The sequence below is a fragment of the Miscanthus floridulus genome, chromosome 7 (genome assembly GCF_019320115.1).
Source record: "Miscanthus floridulus cultivar M001 chromosome 7, ASM1932011v1, whole genome shotgun sequence".
Classification (NCBI taxonomy): domain Eukaryota; kingdom Viridiplantae; phylum Streptophyta; class Magnoliopsida; order Poales; family Poaceae; genus Miscanthus; species Miscanthus floridulus.
In genome coordinates this window covers 37749326-37764969 of record NC_089586.1, presented here as the reverse complement: position 1 = coordinate 37764969, position 15644 = coordinate 37749326, and the positions used below count along the sequence as shown (strand labels likewise).

Sequence of the window (15644 nt, the reverse complement as noted above, 5' to 3'; positions counted from 1 at the left end):
GGTGGAGCAGGCTGCGGTGTTCGGTGAGGCTGATGAACTCCTCCCCCATGCCGAACAGGGCCACACAAGTGTCTGACCGCCGGCTCAACTCAATGAAATGCGTGTGTAGGAGGTCGGCGAAGGTGACATCGAGGAGGAAGCTTGAGTTCTCCTGCAGCTCAATCTCTGCGCACGCCAGCAGCGCGTGCAGGAGCTGGATCGCAGCTGCTGCATCCTTTGCTATTGCTAAAGCCGCTGCTGTCGACGCAGACGATGAATGTCACGGTCGGGCAAGTCGGCACATGCCGCGGTGTCGACGTAGATGATGAATGTGCGGCCATGGGGAAGGTCGAGCGAGCGCAGTGCCACCATGGGGTTTGAAGACACAGTGCTCCAAACGTGCGGCAGTGTCGACAGAGGCGAGCATGTCTCAGTCGAGCTCGAGTGCGAAGCGCTCCACATCTGCGGCTGTGTCGATGTAGACGAGCATGTCCGGGTCGGGCTCGTGCACGTTCGGTGCTGGCGGTGCACATGTACACGAACTTCACCTCCTCTAGGGCGCACTCGACACGGAAGCCACCAAGTGTTGAACACCTTGAGGGCCAGGTTGGAGGCAGGTCGCTGGGCATGACCCAAGTAGCAGCAGGGTCGATGGTGGCCCCCAGGAGCATAGCGGAGAGGCTGTCAAGTCTAGACGGGATCGCCCTAGCTAGCGCGTGCGCGTAGAGGATGAGCGCCTTAATGTCGCCGAATGGGAGGGCGCAGAGCACGTACTCGACGGGGCCGAGGTGGAAGACGGAGAAGGTGAGCATCATCCGGTCGGCGTTCTCCTCATGGATCTTGGAGATGAGGAGCGTGCCCAAGCCAGAGCCGATGCCGCCGTCAAGGGAGTGGCACACCTGGAAGCCTTGCAGGCAGTGGCAGTTCTTGGCTTGCTTCCGCACGACGTCGAGCACTGAGTCGATGAGCTCGGCTCCCTCAGTGTAGTGGCCCTTGGGCCAGTTGTTCAGGACCCCAGCTAGGTCCATGAGCACAGCGCGGGGCACGAAGCTGCCACAGGAAGCCTCGATGTAGTAGACACTGACATGCTCGAGCTAGAGGTCGGAATGATCGCCGTAGCGGCCAGTGGCGAGGCGGAAGCGAGGCTTGGCGTGCTGGTCCATGTAGCAGCAGGTGAGGCAGACGCAATAGAGCGAGTCTGGGTTCGCGGTGAGGACAGCGATGTCGTCAAGGACGATGTTGAACTCGCGGGCGCATTGGGTGAGCGATTCGCGGATGAGCGCGGACACATGGGGACGCTCGTTGAGGAACTGGTCAGCGTTGAACTGCGCATCGACGGCCTTGAGCGCCTCGGTTCCGGTGGAGGGAAGGACCTTCACGTCGTACTCGTGGACGAGGAACTGGCGGACGCGGCAGAGCAGTGCGCCGAGGAGGTCGGAGAAGAGGCAAAGCTTGCTCGAGCGATCCACGGTGGTGCAGTCGCGTTCACTGGTGACGACCCTCCACGGCACCCACGTGACGACGAGCGCATCGTGGCTACAATCCATCTTCGAGTACCCTGTGGTCGAGTGCTTCTGCAAGGAGGGTGATGGCAGACCAGCGGCCAGAGGCAGCGAGCCCTACGGCTAGGTAGCGGCTGAACAGAATGGCGTAGGTTGGCGCGGGCGAAGCCGAGGCGGACGAGGGGAGACACGCCATGGTCGGCAAAACTGAGGCGGGCGCGGAAGAGCGCGCCATGGTCTACAAAGCCGAGGTGGGCGCGGAGGGGTACGCTGTGGTACGTGAACCTAAGGCAGGCGCGGAGGGGCACGCTGTGGTACGTGAACCCGAGGCGGGCGCGGAGGGGCACGCCGCAGTCGGAGTAGCGGAGAACCAAAATGGACGCGAACAGCAGGCTCCGCTTCCTGGCGCTCTAGGAAAACACCATGAGCATGACGCCCGAGGCGAGGACGCCAGAGTAGGCGATGGAGAGTAGGCGGATGCCGAGGTTGAGGCGCCACAGCGCGGCGGCGTAGTCGGTATCCATCACTACCGGAGACTGTGTAGTTACCGAGTGCCCCGACAATTACCGAGTGTCAGAAGTCGGGGCACTCGGAAAACAATATTTACCGAGTGTCAACACTCGGAAAACAAAAACACCCGGTAGTAGACCGCTTTACCGAGTCCACACACTCGGTAACTTAAGACAATCGGTAAAACTACAAGTTTACCAAAGGGGCGCACTCGGTAAAACTAGACACTCGGTATTGAGGTGCCACGTCACCTAGGATAGCAACCGTGCGCCGAACGGCGTCATGGCATGACATGTTTACCGAGTGTTATGAGCGTACACTCGGCAAAAATCACGGTAACAGCTCCGCCCGTAAAGCGCCCATAGCAAATAAAAAAGACCGAAAATATTTACCGAGTGTCACTGCACAACACTCGGTAAACACTATCTTTTACCGAGTGTATTGGCGCAACACTCGGTAAAATTCAACCAAATTTCTTGTTTTTCCCTTCATTCTTTTTCCTCTATCCACATATGATATTTAGTACTCCATTCCAAAATATGGTGTTTATTTCAATTTATTTACTATATTTCACAAAATTTTCATTCTTTATGAAAATTAGGTACATATCGTGTAAATTTAATTGTAATAATTAAAATCGAACTCGATAAATCACGAGATTGGAAGAATTAACATTGAAGCATACATCTATGTTATAGAAAAAATTTCATAACGTTTTGGAAGTATTTTTACATTCGTCGCTGCCGAACCGGTACATCTCCCAAAGAGACGCTAAACATTCACAATGACGAGTAGGATTTCTATTAAGAGTGAAATTCAACAATATGATTTGAACTTGGAATTTTTTAGATAGTAAATAGATGACATGAAATAGTTCATGTGAAAGTTTGGTGAATTTTAGGATTAAATTGGCATTTTTTCTTTTTTGTTTTGCATGAAATAATGGATACTTTTACCGAGTGTGACCTGAAACACTCGGTAAAGGTTAGCCACGGCCCACCTGTCTGCCACAGTGGGCTGCCATGCTTCTATTTACCGAGTGCCGTAGATCTGGGCACTCGGTAAACATGAGTTTACCGAGTGCCGTACATCTAGGCACTCGGTAAACAGAAGCATTCAACACAGCCGTTTCTCCCTCAAATCGTGCACAGACGCACACACACACACCGCACACGCCTCCCCACCGCCGCGGCCGCCTCCTCCCCTCCACCACCGCCGCCACCGGGCGGTCCCCCACAGCCGCCGCCACCGGAGAGACGGAGAGAGAGAGAGAGACGGAGAGAGAGAGAGACAGCGGCACCGGCACACCGGACGACGATCCCCTCCGCCGACGCCGCCCCGTGCTCCCTCCTTCGCTCCCGTTCCCGCGAGGTGGGGTGGGGTGGGCCCCAGCAGCAACGGCGGCGGCGAGCACTCTCTCCCCTCCACCACCGCCGCCACCGGGCGGTCCCCCACAGCCGCCGCCACCGGGGGAGGGCGGTCACCCGCCGCCACCGCGGGACTGCCGCCGCCGCGGCCGCCTCCTCCCCTCCAAGCTCCGGACCTGCTCATCTGCTGACTGAAGCATTGCTCTCAAACGCTCGGTAATTTTCTTGCAATTGTACAATAGATCCCTTGCTTTTGATAAAACTTGGCCCATTGCTTTGATTCTATCCGAAGCACTCCGCACAACATCTTGGAACTCAATTAGCTTGGATGCCACATTGGGTACAGCCTGAAAACACATAATTAAAGCATCAGTCAAAAATTACCTGAAACAGCAACAACCGGCTTCCAATGCAAATGTCTACAGACAAGAAAACTTAAACGAGGAAGTTCATAGAACCCTAAGTTTCTTGTAGCCAATAAGGATAGTTTGTAAGTTAGCTCATATCACTCTGATATTTTTCAATAAATTTGATTCTTCCCATCATGAAACTACAAAGATATATTTGACTCAAGATTTCAATTGGTGATAAGTTTGATAATACAAAGTGCGAATTAGAGGGATAACGTATTTTCTAGTTATTCTACATATATGTTTTCTGAACCGAGCCATAGCTAGGTTGGTACTGTGGTACATACTACCTACGTCCTAAAAAGGATGCAATTATAGGGGGGGTTTTCTAGAACAATGCAGGTCATTAAGCCAAGGGAGAAAGTACAAAGCAGGGCAGAGCATACTCCCCAAAACGCTCCATATTAAGAAAACCCGTATCTAAAGTTGACCAAGTTTATAGAAAATAGTGTCAATATTAATGACACCAAATAGGTATACCATGAAAATATATTACATGACGAATCTAATGACACTTATTTGGTATAAAAAAATATATTCGTACTTTTGTGTATAGAGTTGGTCAAACCAAAATAGTTTGACTCGGTATTATACTAGAATTGCATTCTTTTCAAGATGGAGGAAGTAAGTCAAGTCCAATTAATGAGGATATAATCAACAAAACTAACTTCACTAGATCATTATAGAGTGTACTTATAGAATTATACCATGAAAATGTCTACAAACAAGAAAAGAAGAAAAATGAAAATAGGAAGCTCATCGAATCCCAAAGTTGCTTGTAGTAAGGATAGTAACTAAGTTTAGGTCACTTTGTTCCTTTTTCTATCAAATATGATTCTTCCTATTGCGGGACTCAAGTCAAGTGTTCAATTTGAGGAAAGTATAATACTATAACCAAATTAGAGGGTCAACATAACATGAGCTTTAGTGATTTATATACATATTTTGTAACATCACATAGAGCTCACTATTGGAAGCATATACACAGGCCGATGGCTACAAAATCGAAACAAAACCATATTGTTGCAGTTGAACCATTCAAAGGATTAATTTATATAGCAAAAGAAAGATTCACAGTTCAATTAACAGTAAACAAAGAACCTATACTTGCTGGAAAGCCCCATATGTTCTAGCAGAAGTAGATGCTTGATGAAGATAATGCAAGTTAAGATATAATAGTTTTGTCTCGTATTATAGACACTAGACAGCAAAACTAATCATAATTCACAACGATAGTACTGTAGCAGTGTAGCTGATGAGATATGAGCACTAAAAGAACCACAGGAAATCAAGCAGTCCTTGAGTTCCCTTCCTCTGGTAAATCAGGAAGAACCATACCTTGGAGAGAAAGTGTGTGATAACCAGATCAGAAATTCTTGGCCAGGTTAACTTTGCAAAAGACTGAACCCACTTGCTATTTTCCACGCAAATGAATTTGCATGCAAACTTGATGACATCAATTATTCTTGAGTACAGATTTGAACCATCTTTGTCCTTAAACAGTAAAAACCAGCTACGTAAGGCAAACAAGAAGCAAGTTTACTTAATCTGCAGAGTAATCAGGAAATAAAACTAATTACTGATTGTGGTTCCAGATGAACAAATATCTAATTCCCTTGCTCAATATTGCTAAAAAACAAAATATAATATTTACCGATTGAATTGTTTCTTAAAATGAAGATACACACTCAGCACATATATAGTAATGTGTTGAAAAACTATGGCAAAGGCACACAGCTGACAACGAACTGGGTCAAGGTAGCCCTTGAAAACAGAAAGTTATTACTTAGAATAAATGTATTGACAAACAATTTTCTTTAGAAATCAGGAAACACGATGAAAGCCTTACTTTTATTTCTTCAGAGGGACTACACTCAAGACTGATACAGAGTGTTCTGGACCACCTTCCTCAAGAACTTCTACAGAAACCGTGACCTGTATGTTACTGATTGCTGGAACCGGAATATGTTTCATCATCAAGTCTGCAATTTTTGCCATCCCATAGCCTAGGGCATCAATAGTCTGCGAAACAAAGAAATGAAAAGATATACATTTGGAGTACAATGCTATCATATAATGAGGATCAACACTGGCAGCAACTGCCATCTCAGAAAAAGCCTAGAAGAAAGCGTCTATAGTCTGGGCTTTAAGTAACCTACGTTAGAGATACAGAACTACAGAAGTAAGGCATGAATAGAAATTAGTTGCAGTTAAGGATGCTCCCATCAATTACTTGTTTGTTGTCAGCAAACTCCCCTGTTTACAAGAGAGGAAATTATCAATAAATGGCTAACTTGGATTGATATTTAGATCCTTCTTTCTCTCTGAGCAGCATAGGTCTACCCAACCTAGCCATGACACCGCCTTCTCTACAGGCTACCCCTCCAAGGTGCACAACATCGCCCTACCATCTACTCCTTCCAATTCAAAATACTTGTTGCTTTAGCCTCTTCTACTATCTTCAAAATACTTGATGTACAGTATTGAGGTAAATTTGACTCATTTTTTTCCTATCTTATGCATCCTTAATTCCTTCATTGACTAGTATGTGGGAGAGTGAGCATCAGAGGTGTGCTTTTGGCATAATAAATGACCACTTTATAGAGGATTAAACATTGGTAGGATGGTCATTTCATTTACCTCCTTAGTTCCCATGCAAAAGTTAAAACAACAAGTGTTGTCAGTTTCAATCTAGTCCACACTCCGCAACATATCAAAAGAAGATAGCATATGAACTCAGGGAGCTGGTGCCTGGTGGAGCTTCTAGTGTCACAGATATCTTTTTTCCCAAAGTTGTCACAATTTTAGCTGGCGAAGGATTACATCGGTGTCTGAAATGTCCAGCACAACAGCCCACAAGGCCACAATCCTTGAACAACAGCTATCTTTAACAACAAATGTATTCATCATTTCTATAGCAATGCAGCTTAAACTATGTACAGCTTATGTACAGCTTGGCTACAAAAAAATTGGTTCCATGTATTCCTCCATCTACAAGTGACATAGCGGCCTTTCAACCTTAGGTAAAATCTCATCATCCAATCTAGCAAACATCTTCTATGTGAATCGACCAAGAACATGAATGTCTCTTTATCATCTCATATGGTTTTTCTCTAGCACTACTACTCTATTGCTCTAAACTGCAATATCGTCTATATGTTAGGATGGATGACCCTCCAGCTATCGCACCAGGCCGAGTTGGCACAGGAGAGGGCGCGAGTGCAGGCCCAGCTTGAGGCCTTCCAGCAGTCGCAGAAGGCCTGGTACGAGTACATGGCCAGCTTTTCTCAGAGCATGGGCCAGCCTCCACCGCCTCCGCCGCCGCCGATGATACCGTTGGTGCCTCCACCTCCGCGCGACGGCACTCCTGTGAGTCACTCTTCATCTTGAAAGGCTTTTTCAGTTCAGATTGTGCTACAGTCAACACTATCATGTTAGAACCTAGAAGAGAGTAGGATACATACATGTATAAGTTAGATTATTAGTAATATTGTTCAGACCTTGAAAGGCATCATGTTAGGTTCTACATGAGTACAAAGGTGTTTGCCCAATTCATGTTCAGTCTACTCGACCATGTGTGACGATATCTTGCACATAGAGGAGAACTAAACAGCAACTAACTTGATATGTGTTATCTATTATATGCCTATATATTGATGTCACTGTTAACTGGTCTTTCGAAGGAATATTTGAATTTGGCATACTACCTTATGATTAATTGACAAATATGTTTATTTTCTTTTGCTCCCTCATTCCAGGGACCTTCTACAGCTGGATCGAACAACGATCAAGACTTGGACTTGTCTCCGTTTCTCGGTAGGGCTCTGACCATGTGACAGGACCATGTTTCACTTGTTTGTATGTTGAACTTAGAAGTGGGTTGAACTTTGTGGACTTTGGACATGTTGATGGAGTTTGTGGACTTTGCATTGTGCTTGTGACATTTGTTGTAGCTATATGTTGGTTATAATGAGTGGATGTGACATTTGTGGACATATATGTGATATATATTGTCTATCTGTTGGTAACTGTGATATTCTGTTATAATTGTTGTTAATTGTGGCTGGATATGCACTGAAACAAACAAAAAAAATACCGTGGACAAGTTTTACCGAGTGTAACACTCGGTAATGGTGATGTTTACCGAGTGTTACACTCGGTAAAACAGAGAACAGAACCAAATTGGTTCTGATTCTGTTAATTTTGCCGAGTGTGCCATTTTTTACCGAGTGCCACGACCCCACTCGGATATATGTGCCATTTTTTACCGAGTGCCACGACCCCACTCGGATATATGTGCCATTTTTTTACCGAGTGGAACACTCGGTAAATGAGTTACATGTTTACCGAGTGTTACCGGTACACTCGGTAAACTATATTAGGAAAAAAATATTTGCGGAATTGTTTTAATCATGAAAATGGTTATCTGTTTACCGAGTGCTATGTCTAACACTCGATAAATGACGCCGTTAACGGCAAGCTTGGGGACTGACGACCGTCACGTCGTAGTTGTTTACCGAGTGCCGGCGTAGCACTCGGTAAAATTTATTCTCCGAGTGCCCCGTTAGTTGACACTTGGTAAACTAACTTTACCGAGTCATTGTTTACCGAGTCATGTTTACCGAGTGTGGCACTCGGTAAAAAATTTACCGAGTGTTTATCCATATTTGCCGAGTGTTTATCACACTCGGTAATTAATCAGTATCCCGTAGTGCATCGTCATGATGCCAGGCGGTGGGTGGTGCGTGGAGATGGAGGCAGCAGCGGCGCACCTCGTGGACGTAGACGCGGCTGCTGGTGCCCACGAAAACCCACGAGATCGAGACGCGTGCACGGTTCATGGCCATCATGGACACTAAGGGAGGCATGGGCACGGACATGTCCCTGGTGGAGGAGTAGGTGGAGAAGGCCACGGATGCGTCGGAGGTAGGGATGCCCTCAATGACCGTGGGGTTGCACTCGATGAGCTTCTGGCAAGCGTCGAGCGGCGCGTGGGGGTCATTGGAGGTGAGGCCGCTCTCGACGTGGATCTGGTTAGAGGCGATGGAGTCATCGTGGTACGGGGTGGACAGCTGAACCGTCGACGGCGATGGCGTGGTAGCGATGGTGGTGGAGGCTGGCACTTTGAAGGACTGTCGGAGCCCGTCAAACTGAGACTCCAACTCCTTGTGAATCGTGTGAATCTCAGCCAAGAGCAATAGGTAGTCGAGAGGACCCATGGAGTAGTGGCGGTGGATTTCATGGTGCTGTAGGATTTGGCTCCGAGTACCAATTTGTTAGCAACCCACTGGTAGAACACAATCATTGAATGGACTAACACGATCTTAGGTAACAGAACATAAGAGATAGAGTTCAGGGGAGTAGCAAGGAGGGGGAATGCTAGAGGATGAGGGGCAGGCGGCGGGTATAGAGGAAGAGGGAATTGGGGAAGAGGAACAGTAACTAGGAGAAGAGAGGATGAGTTGTATTCTGAATATGCGATGCCCTACAGAAGGTACTCCTGGTTCTTTTTACAGATGCTCCGAATAGCCTACGTGTGGGCCCACATGGCAGCATCCCTAACAAGAGAGTAGCCTAGTCTTCGATCTGTGGCTCCTCCTATCCACCATGGGCGTGTGCCAATGCCACCACTACTGCAAACTGATGCCCATGACTCCGTCGCACATGGATCCATGTCCCCACAGGTCTTTGGCTCGGAACCTCCCTAATGGACATGGAGGCGGTGCGAGCTACCTCTCCTCCAGTGAGGATGAGGGTCACCTCCTTTGGCCTAAGTGCCTCGAAGGGGGAGGGGGCGATAGGGCCAGCAGGCGACAGGGAGCCGAGCCCAATGGTGGTAGTGGCGGCCTACTCCCCAAGCTTACGGCCAGCAGCAGCGGTTGGCCCCACGTGGCCCTGAGCCCATGGCTACGACCTCCGCTCATGGTCGACTCCTGCACTAGTGGCGGCTTGCTGGTGCCTGTGTAGCCGTCTAGCTCCCCGATGAGATGGTGGCCAGTCCTCTAGAAGCCAGCGGCGGTGGCCACCTGGTGGAGGCAGTTAGGGTTTGGCAAACTCTAAGACTGACTCCAACAGGGAGATGCAAACCCAAAATACATCCCACATAGTGCTTTACCTACCTAACAACAACCTCCAACGGGTGACCAAAACACATGACCCATTTTGCGTACCAACCCAAACGATACGCAAAAAAGCATCGCCTCTCTCCTCGCTACGCAAATCTCCGATGGTGGCCCACCCGCGCATGCCGTCCAGGCGCCGGCGCCCTCCTCCTCCTCCCTCTCCCCTCCTAGGCCTGACCCCATGACTCACCCGCGTGAGGGCGCGTGCACGTGTGTGGCATGGCCACCGCCAGCGTCACTCTGCCACCGGGCCTGGCTGATGCCGCCGTGGCCATCCTGCACCCGGGCTTGGCCGGATCTGAAGCCCAACGGTGCCCAGCCCCTTCCTGCCCGCCCGATGCCGAGGAGGCTCCGCGAGCTCCACCTTCGCTGCCATTGAAGCCGGGGGCTACCATCATAGCCGCGACCTCCGGATCCGAAGCTAGGGCGTGAAGGGATGAGGACTAGGGAGGAGGCGCATGGGACTGCAGCTCGGTGATGTCCTGGGCTGGGCGGTCATCCTCCGCTTCAGGATATGGCTCGCCGCCGCGGCGGGTGAGGTAGGCAGCTCGGTGACGTCGCTATTGGAGAGGGCTGAGTTATGGGTGCGTGACCCTTTCCTGTGCATAACCCAAAACCTAGAATGGGTGTCGTGTTTAGGGCTCCTTTGTTGGAGACAATCTAACTGCCAACTTATATACCGCATGCCCCCACCCCCTTTGATGGGCTAGATGGCCGGCTTAGGCCTAGGTTGAGGCCTGCGAGCTCTCAACCTGGGCCAGAAGTTATCTTCATGTTTTATTTACTGCAGTACTTGTATTACTTTTACAGTTTTCTACTGTTACATTAGTTTAGTTAGTTTAATTACTTACTATTTTAGACCCCTGATGTAGCCTTGCATAGTTGCATTTTAAATATTTTTTTTACCTTTGCATTGTTAGTACAAATTCCGTACTTGTTCAATGCCTTTTGCTTATTGCAATTCCCTATAACATGTACTTATGCAAATGCTATGGTTGAACTTTTCTCTCTTTTGGAACTTTGATTCACATGGTGTGACCTTTGTTTATTATAGAATTGGCAAACACAAGGTATTTATTATCAAATTGGCAAACACAAGGTAGTACAAACAGTACTAGTACAGGATTTATTCCTCAAAGTGCTCTTCCAATTTGACTACGAACATATAAGGAATGCATCTTGATGTGAAACAATTAAATTAAGTAAGGTCTATGCCTTCATGGTGATTACCTTAGTTCCACAAATAGCAAAAAATCCCATTATCTAATTCAAGTTTACCTTGATTATTCGCATTTTGCATTCAATTATTACAACAATGCCTGTGATTTTTAATTAAGTCTATGGCAACACACATGTAGGAATTATGGGGCACTCGCTCTCGGTGGACACAACTTTCCTATGTGGGCGATCTCAAAGTGAGTCTATCGTTGTGCGAAATGTATCAGGCAGTTACAGCTCCCCAATAGGGTGTAGCTCCTTTGGCTGAACATCTCAAGTACAATGCCTTATTTATAATAAGAAATCACATCCATCCATATCTCAAGGCTGAGTATCTGATGAAAGAGGACCCATGTGCTCTTTGGCTTACTCTCCAACAATGGTATGAATAGCAGAAGGCGGTCCTCCAACCAGAGGCTACCCATGAGTGGAGTCCGTATATAGGATTTCAAGACTGTTGGAGAGTTCAACCATGTTGTGCACAAACTCAGTTCCAAACTGAAGTTTTGTGAGAAAGAACCTACTGATGCGGAGAAAATTGAGAAGACATTGTCTACCATGCTTCTCGCACATATGATCCTTCAACAACAATACCATCAAAGGTGTTTCACTATTTATTCTGAGCTAATTAAGACATTGCTTTGGGCAGAAAGGCATAATGAGCTCCTCATCTAGAACTCTGACCAGTGCCCTATGGGTTCCAAGCCTTTGCCACAAGTACATGCTAATGCTCAGAAGAAAACACAAAAGGGTGCTACTAACAATGGCAATCCTAGAACCTCTAATGGCAAGAACAAGCGCAAGAGGCATCATAAACCTCATGGTGCTAAGGGAAAGGACACTTCTAAGTCAAGTCTAGCACTTGTTAAAGGTGTGGTTGCTACAACCACCTGACTAAAAAATGTCACACCCCAAAGCACTCAGTGGACTTGTACTTGAATTCTGTGAGACATGGACGCTCCACCCAAGGTGGACAACAGTTTGTAGCACACTTCAACTCTCAATCTTATGCTAATGCATAGGAAGCCCCAGGGTGCTCCAACTTTGCTCCAGTGGAACCAAGCAACACCAAGGCTCTTCCTCCACCTGGTGGCAAAATAGACAACATAGACAACATGATCTTAGAATACACTTCTGAAGATATGTTTAGAGACTATGCTTAGGCTCCTAGTCTTTGAGATACTTAATTATCATTATGCCCCATGCATTGTAATAATTATTGTTCTTTGTTTTTTGTGTCATCCAGCACATTTGGTATTTTCATTGTATTAAGCACGTTTAATATCTATGTGATGTAAATATTCTATATTTATTTGTTGAGAGTTTCATTTGAATTCTCCATTTAAATATAGATTGTACGGGAGTCAATCTAATGGAGGAGGAAATGTGCCCAGTGGACAATGGTACCACTAACTCTATACTTAGGGAAATAAAATATTTCCAAACTCTCACAAAGAATATAGGAAATGTTTTAACAATCGTTGGATGCAATGTTGTAATAGTAGGATATGGACGGGCCACTATTAGGGCATGTTTGGATCCCCTCTAAAGTTTAGAGCTCTAAAAACTTTAGAGCACTTTAGCTCACTTTTGAGGTCTAAAGCTCTAATGTGAGGTGGGGCTAAAGTGTAGAGCTAACTTTAGACCACCTATTTGGAGCTTTAGCTTAGAGCTCTAAAGTTTAGAGGAGAGGATCCAAACAGGCCCTTATGCTCCCTATGGGTACATCGATAATAATTGAGGATGCACTCTTGTATCCCGATTCAACTTGTACCCTATTGAGTTATAGAGATATCCAGAAAAATGGGTCCCGATTCAACTCATGATGACAATAATGAGGAGTCCCTTCTCATTACAAAGGACAACGGGTATGGCAATGAGACTTGAAAAAGTTCCCTCCCACCCGTCTAGATTGTACTATACATATACTAAACCCATACAACATGTTGCATACAAAGTAACTTTCCAGAATGTCAATGCATGCCAAACTTGGCATGATTGCCTTGGTCACCCTATGATAGGGATGATGAGGAAAGTTACAAATAATTCTGTTGGTCACACTCTAAGTGATGCAAAATTTCCCCAACCTTTGGATTTTACATGCACCGCATGTGCCACTGGAAAATTAATTTTGAGGCCCTCTTACCTCAAAATTCAAGCCAAACCACTCAAGTTCCTTGAACGCATTCAAGGTGACATATGTGGTCCCATTCAACCTTTGTTTGGACCATTCAGGTACTTCATGGTTCTAATAGACGCATCCACACAATGGTCTCATGTGTGCCTTCTTTCCACATGGAACCATGCATTTGCTAAATTATCGCTCAAGTTATCAAACTTAGAGTGCAACATCCTGAACACAAAATCTAGTCAATTAGAATGGACAATCACCCTGTTTGCTTATGCTAAAATTTGGCTTATGCTGATGCTTATGTTGAAATGTTGTGAGAGGAAAACATTGTTCCATGGCTGAAAAGTAGTTCTGAATAAGCTTAAGCGAACAGGCCTAATGCCCCTGAATTTTCATCTTATGCCTTCAATGATTATTGTATGGCCTTAGGAATTTAAGTTAGCACTCGGTCCCATATATCCATACTCAAAATAGGTTGGCCAAATCTCTCATCAAGAGAATCAAACTTATATATTGTGAGACCATTACTACATAATAGCAATCTACCAACCTCATGTTGGGGTCACGCAGTCTTACACGCTGCTAGCTGGATTCAATTGCGTCCAACTGCACACCATGCAACCTCCACATTGCAACTAGTATGTGGAAATCCCCCAAGTATTTCCCATCTGTAAAAGTTCAGTTGCGCTACATACTGATCTCACCACCGCAGCGTACATCTATGGGCCCTCATAGGAAATGGGGGATCTATGTGGGATATCAATCTCCATCGTTCATAAAATACCTAAAGCGCCTCACAGGGACCAATTCACGGCCTGGTACGCTCATTGTATCTTCAACAAAGATCATTTCCTAGCATTAGGGGGAGAATTAAAAAACCACAAAGAATGCCAGGAAATCAATTGGGATGCCACAAAATCTCCAACTCTAATCCACATACTTTAGAGACTAAGCTCCAAGTTCAGAAAATCATTAATTTACAACACATTGCAGAAGAAATTCTATATGGACAAATTATTATCCCTCCACCCCTATGGTTGTTCGGTCTTTAAAAAATGGAGACCGATCAATTTAGACCACGGGATGTTGGAGAAGAAATTCTAGGACCTAAAGTTCCATATCTTAGTGCCGTTGGAGTGCTCATGTATCTTTCAAATTGCAACAGACCTAATATCGCATTTACAGTGAACTTGCTAGCTTGACACAACGCTACTCCTACCAAACGACATTGGGCAGGAGTAAAACATATCCTCAGATATGTGAATATAATAGTACTAGAGATCTTGGACTATTTTTTAAAATGGGCCCAAATTCTGATATGGGTAGATACACTGACGCTGGATATTTATCTGATCCCCATAATGGCAGATCACAAACAGGCTTTGTGTTTCTACCAATGGAATAACCATTTTGTGGAAGTCTTCCAAACAAACTTTGGTGATCACATCCACAAATCATTCTGAGATAGTTGCACTATATGAGACCTCACGTGAATGTGTTTGGCTTCGTAGAATGATTAACCACATACAACAGTCTTGTGGTATTGGTGTCATCGACCCACCAACCATTATCTTGAAGATAATGCGGCTTGTGTTACACAGATGCAGACAGATTATATCAAAAGCAATATCACCAAACATATTTCTCCTAAATTGTTCTATTATCATGAATTACAATAGAAAGGAGAAATAAATATCTTGTAAACCAAATCATATGACAATCTCATTGATTTGTTCACTAAGTCCCTGCCAACTTCCTCATTTGAGAAATGTGTTAAAGGAATTGGTATGCGACAAATTAGAGATTTGCAAACTTCAGGGGGAGAAATTTCCTAGATATTAGTTTGTCCAAAGCATCATATTGCACTCTTTTCTTTTTAAGAGTTTTTCATCACAAGGTTTCTCGCAGAAAGTTTTTAATGAGGTAATATTAACATAAGTTGGGAGTCATCGTGCGGAGATGCACCTGCAACTCTCCCACATGCATAGGAAAGTTAGGAGAACAGGCCTCGGGAACCACCATCCACTCTGTGACACCTACTCGGGTGTGTGTGGGCGATCAGGTTTTTGGAGAGCACCACCACGACTACTCGCCTTCGAATCATCATGTGCGTTCGTCCTCTACCACCTCGCACTATCCGCGTTAGTCCTCTGCCCGACATGCACACCCTGATCGACATCACCGGATCATCTTCACGTCTTCTTCCTGATGTCCGTTCGAGTCGAGGAGCTACACTACCAACATCTTCCTACATCGACTATGCTCTGTGACTTTGAGCAACTCACGATGTTGACTCGTGGGAATGGAGTCATCAATGCTTTGAGCATGGGTCCCTCCACAGGGTATAAATCCTTATCCAAATTCATGATACTAAATATTATTTATGCCATGACCATAATGTTCAT

At 45.9% G+C, this 15644-nt stretch overlaps 1 protein-coding gene and 1 long non-coding RNA gene across 2 annotated transcripts; both read right to left on the bottom strand.

Annotated features, from left to right (window-relative positions):
* Positions 1-1073: 1073 nt before the first annotated feature.
* Positions 1074-2005, bottom strand: LOC136465374 (prohibitin-2-like). The gene is made up of 2 exons (XM_066464128.1): positions 1904-2005; positions 1074-1553 (listed from the first exon to the last, which is right to left on the bottom strand). Exons 1-2 carry the CDS (start codon positions 2003-2005, stop codon positions 1074-1076), a joined length of 582 nt encoding a protein of 193 aa, XP_066320225.1.
* Positions 2006-3651: 1646 nt separating this feature from the next.
* On the bottom strand, positions 3652-6705 carry LOC136463050 (uncharacterized). The gene is made up of 3 exons (XR_010760887.1): positions 5618-6705; positions 5107-5316; positions 3652-3705 (listed from the first exon to the last, which is right to left on the bottom strand). It is a non-coding gene; the product is annotated as an uncharacterized lncRNA (long non-coding RNA).
* Between the last annotated feature and the right edge of the window lie 8939 nt (positions 6706-15644).

Coding starts and splice junctions, on each gene's coding strand:
- LOC136465374 (XM_066464128.1), bottom strand. CDS start 2,005: ATGGATACCGACTACGCCGCCGCGCTGTGGCGCCTCAACCTCGGCATC. Junction 1,554..1,903: donor CCTCGGGCGTCATGCTCATG/GTGTTTTCCTAG, acceptor CCCTCCTTGCAG/AAGCACTCGACCACAGGGTA.